General features: G+C 39.4%; 1 protein-coding gene across 1 annotated transcript in view; it reads right to left on the bottom strand.

Moving 5' to 3' along the window:
* The window catches only part of LOC109482960, a 17,427-nt gene extending 11,531 nt beyond the window's left edge, over positions 1–5,896 (bottom strand). The window contains exons 1-10 of the mRNA XM_019785860.1: positions 5,827–5,896; positions 5,097–5,194; positions 4,111–4,261; positions 3,603–3,715; positions 2,560–2,707; positions 2,181–2,263; positions 1,700–1,806; positions 992–1,184; positions 535–783; positions 255–306 (exon numbers count right to left, since the gene is read on the bottom strand). Coding sequence (XP_019641419.1) covers positions 255–306; positions 535–783; positions 992–1,184; positions 1,700–1,806; positions 2,181–2,263; positions 2,560–2,707; positions 3,603–3,715; positions 4,111–4,261; positions 5,097–5,194; positions 5,827–5,850 — 1,218 coding nt within the window. The 5' untranslated portion in view covers positions 5,851–5,896. The remainder of the gene's footprint in view (positions 1–254; positions 307–534; positions 784–991; positions 1,185–1,699; positions 1,807–2,180; positions 2,264–2,559; positions 2,708–3,602; positions 3,716–4,110; positions 4,262–5,096; positions 5,195–5,826) is intronic.
* Positions 5,897–5,916: the final 20 nt, after the last annotated feature.

Here is a 5,916-nt window from a genome sequence, read left to right as displayed (position 1 = left end):
CTCTCTCTCTCTCTCTCTCTCTCTCTATATATATATATATATATATATATATATATATATATATATGCTAATCAATGTGGAGCATGCAGTGCTGAGTGATTGAGTGAGTGAGTGAGTGAGTGAGTGAGTGAGAATGTGTTTCATGACTTCAACTCTTAGCCATCACTAACGTAATGCTAAAGTGTCTTGTCTTATACGTATTTAAGATACCGTTTTTCCTTGACTATTGTTGTGTTTCCTTCAGTGTTGTCCACAACTTTCGAGACTTCGTAGAACTTTCTTCCTGTTCCTTCCTCGGTCAACAAACTACAAAAGGATTGGATCAACAGAAAAATGACTATCATATGATAAAAGCAAGTACTAGGTTTGATAAAACAAAAACTACCTGTAGGGATTTGGATATAAATCTATGGTGCATGTACAGTACTTCTGCCCTGGAATCACGCTGTTAAGAAGTGTAAATAAGTGATCTATTCCTAATATGATTCCTTTTGTCTTAAATTTGATGATGAAAATGTCGGTATATCTACTCACTTCTCACTAAAGCAGCCATCTGCAGCATCTGAGATGTCAAAAGGGAAGAGAAGTTTGTAGTTCAGGTTCAGCAGTTCTGACATGGTGCCCATGAACATCTGGATAGATTTGGGGTAGGTGGGGACGGACTTCAGCCACTCTTTGAAGGTTCCCTTGAAGTTAGTTGTGTAGAAGTCTGCTACCATGGACGCAACTTGTTGCTCACCTCCTTCAACCATCAAATGGGTGCTGGACTCCTTGGAAGACGAGCTGTAAAATTACTGTCTGTCAGGTTTCAAAGATATAAGATTTCAAAAGTACAAAAATTATATGATGTTCTATTTGCAAAATAAGTTTACACAGAAAGCATTGAGCTAGACCTTCTATACTGTTCTTGCAAAGTTCGTTGGGAAACTCCTCACTACTTTTCATAGTGCACTTCATATACATTTTGTCAAGGGCGATAAAAATGTCTCACGAGCTCGCGCTGGATTCCTTTCTACCGTAGTGACCACCCGCAGCAAACATGCCGTTGTAAGACGCCTGGGCCGCAACAGCAAAGGACTCGAGACTTTCACTCTTTGATGCTTCTTGGGTCTTGAACAGCCTGAGTGAACCGCCGAACTTGGCTGATTTGATGAAATGAGTTCCATAGCGGATAATGAAATCCTCTGCAATTGATGAAAAAAAATCAAATAGATACATAAACCCATTTAACGACAACACAGAACTGTAATGACACTTTAACTTGAAGCGAATTTGGGATCCCGAACGCTAACCGAACGCCCCCCCCCCCAACCATGGTCAGGAGTAGGTTGGTGGAAAGTCGGCTGGGTCGGCTGGTGTTTGGCGAATTTGGCTACTATTCCGCTGCACCAGCCGAATGTTTCAAAATGTTAAAATAATTTCGAGAGTTGGTCAGGAGGTTCAGCCATGATTGGCTGCTGTTCGGCTGTAAGTCAGTAGAACACCAGTCAACCATTCGGGAGTAAGTCAGCAGTGTCCGGGGGAACAAATTTGACTCACATTTAACTTCAATTCATTTTGATTCGAGTAGAAAGGTATGCGTGGCCTAATTCTGATGTGTTCCCGAACGTCAGCTGAACATGATCGGCTGGTGTTCGATAAAAAATTTGGGGAAAGTGAATGTGTGACAGGGGCTTTTAAATTGACGTGAAGTACTTACGTAGTTTCGCTTTTCCCTGGATGAAATTCTTGGGAAGGGACAGGAAATCCCGCAGAAAAGCAAGGTTCAGAGTATCAGGCGAAATTTTGTCAAGGAAGATTTCGTACCTAAAGGTAGAAAGGTATACATTGATTATTACCCCTTATAATCAAGTATTGATGACATTAATAGTTGTTGTTGAACCAAATCGTGAATATCTCTTAGCCACTTTTTTCAAGTACTGCCAACAAAGAACAAACTACTGCCCTGTTTACGTCGGTGAGGGTTAGACATCCTGGTGATAAGATATGCCAAAAACAGTTACTCAAGCAACTGGATATGATTTTGCACTCTTTATTCTCACTCAAAGACATCCATATATATATATATATATATATATATTTGTCTTACCATTTATATTTATATATATATGGTGACCAGCCCCTCCAACTATGTCTTGCGACTTGCAACATAATGTACCCAAACAACACAATGTGTCTACCTGATAATATCACACTCTATGAGGGACATGAATGACTGTTTCTGGGATGAGGAGGACCCGCCCCATGCTGCTTCCACGGAAGCCTAAAACACAAACCAAATCATTTATTGTATGGTAAATTATAATATAATATTGCTAATAATTTAGTAAACAGTCGTGTCCATTCAACAATTTTAGAATACAATACCTTCCTGCAACACCTTTATAACGTTATGTCATTATCATATTACCACGTTACAAATGGTTACACTGTACTTAACACAACCTTGTGAATCATTTATCACGTAAGCCAATGGTTACACTGTACTTAACATTGCATTGTGCTACTGCATGATATGCTTCTATAAATAATGTAGAATTAAGGATAGGATTATTGCACCTGGAAGCCCCATCCAGAAAAAGAGACGCCGGCCTTCTGCTGAAGAGAATTACGATAAGCCTCTCTCGACTCGAAAACATAGGAGGTGACCTCTGTATCATAGATGCCGTGAACGCTCATGGTGTCTGGCACGTCCTCACCGTGATATCTATGGTCAAGTACACGAGGTTTCGTTAATGGTCAGGAGTAACAAGTACTTTGCACTTTCAAAGAAATGAATTTACACTTATTAGAGGTAGATATAGTTTACGTTAATGACTAACTTCAAAGAAGGCATTATTATTCATATGCTTGTGTAATGAATCTTACTACTCTGGATTATATTTCATATATTCCTTAAACACAGGACACATCGGGTCAAACCCTGTCAATCAAGTGAATCCCAATCTCCGCTCACTTACTTTGGAACCCAAACATAAAAATCTAGCATAAACCAGCGACACCAAAACATTACTTCGGTCCTGAAAGTACTAATTTAGATATAATTGATTTTACTAAAATTATCCATAAACTGCAACACTATACAACAAATGCAATATCGGTTCCTTTCCACTACTGATCACCCGGCTTTGGACTCCTTCACAGCTAAATATAATATGAACAGCCTGCAGTTTAATTCCGGACTTCCAGTTTAATCCCGGACTAATTCCATATCTCAACAACCGAACATCTAGATGGGCTAATATTGTAAACTATAGTAAAAACAATGTAAGAAATATGTAGATGTATCCGCCATCGAAATCCCCTTGGGAATTAACCCAATTCCTATGGCTCCAGTTCCCAGAATTCTGGCTGCACTTCCAGAATTCTGGAGAATTCTGAAGAATCCAACAAGGGGTCCTCGGTGGCTGCTAATACCTCTTACATCATTTTACCCATAGTTTACAAGATTAGCCCATCAGTTGTAAGGTTGCAGGGATATCGAAATTAGTCTGGAATTAAACTGGAAGTCCAGAAGTAAACTGGAGGCTGTTCACGTTTCTTACAGAAAACACATACGTTATCGTTTACTTAGCAATTCGAATATAAAACGTCAAGCTCACTTCCTCATATCTCTACAGTACCGCTGCACGACAGATTTCCTCCTGGACGCGCTGCTGTATTCCCCGCGACCATCGAAGCCGGACCCGATTAAGGTACACCCCTCCATCATTTTCTACAAAGCAATCACGTCTAATCATGTCTAATGCCATTTTTTCAACCCTGGAAGATTAGCCTTTTGGCTAAAGGGTATCGAAATAAAGAGAATAAAGAGAATTTATGGAATGTGGGATTCATTAATTATGATACATGCAGGAATAAGTCTGGTAATGGTTGCCCTAGGCGATAATCGGCGACAGTAGAGATTTCATGTATAAATTTTAGTGTAATGTATAAGTTTTAGTGAATCCCACTTGTTGTGAAGTGAGCCCTGCAAATATAAGCCCTGGTGGAATATGGGGAAAATGAGAATTAGCGTCCAATCTTAGATCATCCTCACGGTAATTACATGTCACTCGCGTTTTCAAGATAATAATTGTAGACAATATAACCTCCAGAGCTACTACTCACTGGACATGGGGGTATGGGGTTTGTCCGTTTGTAGCACGGATCTCCTTTAACATATCCTGTCCCGAAACAACCGTTCATCAAGACGCCTCCCAGTCCCATGGGGTAAGAGAACGCTTTTGACTGGGTCATATCGTCGGCTTCGTTGGCCTTTCTGAAATTACAGAATACAGTAACATGTTATTAATTAACGATAAGGCTACAGGAAGTAAATTTTATGGATGACATCCTCCACAGACTAAAAAAAAACAAGCTTCCTACATTTTGAAATTTTGAGATCATAAACATTGTAACAACAATTGAGGTGAAAAAAACATGGTATTATAAACATCACGTCTTTTATTCCTGTATTCAATAGTATTACCTGTCCTTTTAAATGTGTACATTAACAGGAACAATAATCGTAAAAGTTAGAGCTTGTCGTACCATCCTGAGCAGTTCCTACACTGTTGAATATTCATATGCAATGGAATACTTTAGACTGTCTACCCTTGCCATCAACGGCGAGCCTCAAGTCACTGTGACTGAGGCTATTTTCAACTTTGAAAAATAGGCATTTAGGGCATTTTGAGACAGAACAGATAGGCGTTTATAACATTATAACTTTCTGCATGTTTCTTTCGAATCTTCATACTTTATGTTGTTACCTTGTAATCAGTCTACCTTAAGATATGAGTTTTAATATGTAATTGATTTTTGTATCATTAAGAGATTTCAATGTCTTGTATATAAAAATTAAGAATTACTGATGAGGACAAGGGACAAACTGTAAATAGCTACAAGCTGTGTATAAACGAGCACAATATAATATAGAACGAATTGTAAATACTTACGCAATTCAGACGTTAGCCTGCAAAGTGGTATCGAAATAAAGTTTTAAGTACATACATTTGCTTTCCGTCACTGATGATGGAGAGGGATTTAAAAGATAGTTGGTCTCATTTTAAATATCGTTATGTTTCTATAAATGAATAAAATGGTGAACTTACTTAGCGCCATTCTCAATGTCCACCTTCATAGCCATTCCAGGTGGAGCGAACAGGTCGTCCGAGACCATTCCCTTCTCTTGAGAAAAATCGATCTCAGCCTGCAAAAGTAGATAGAGGAAAACAGGACAAAATTTACAGCTCATGGGTGGTAAATGTGCAGATGTTGGCATTTTGGCGCAACAAATCCGTAGTGTGCTTTTTGACACATTTGAATAGATTAGCCTAAAGAGGCTCGGCGGGCGTCATTCCACCCTACAGGGAGCGAAGTCGTGAAAAGTGCCTTTCCCAAGGGCACAGCATCGGGGCATAGAACCCAGAACCTATTGGTCCTGAATCCAACCCTAACCATTGCACCAGAAACGCCACTAGAAAACAGGAAAGAGAAATAGAAACAAAGACAAAATGAATTTCACAAGAAGCTCATAAACCTAGCTTTGCACTCACAAGCGAGTACTGGGTAGCTTGCAAAACAAAAAAAAAACACTGTGGATGCATTAAGTGAAGAAGTTTTCTTCTTTTTGACTCATCAGTTGAAGTTACGTCTTTTTTCTAAACCATGTCAGAGGACCAGACTCCATGAACACTTAGTCTATACATGGTGTGTGCAACAGGCACAGAAACGCTTCACTAATCTTAATCATCTTTTTTTCATTTGTCAATCTCTACAAATTGCTGAGCAAAAGCATGGGCAAACACGTTGATCAATTGAGGGGACTCTTTCTGACAATACCTTCAGCTCGCCTGCAGGTTTCATTTGTGCTCTCTTTTCCTGGTCTTCTTCTCTCTTTCCTTGGCCACCTGAAACTGAGACAACATGGGG

This window comes from Branchiostoma belcheri, unplaced genomic scaffold, assembly GCF_001625305.1.
Source record: "Branchiostoma belcheri isolate BF01 breed outbred unplaced genomic scaffold, Haploidv18h27 scaffold61, whole genome shotgun sequence".
NCBI lineage: Eukaryota > Metazoa > Chordata > Leptocardii > Amphioxiformes > Branchiostomatidae > Branchiostoma > Branchiostoma belcheri.
Note: the sequence above shows the minus strand (reverse complement) of the source record. Positions and strands in the feature narration are given on the sequence as shown.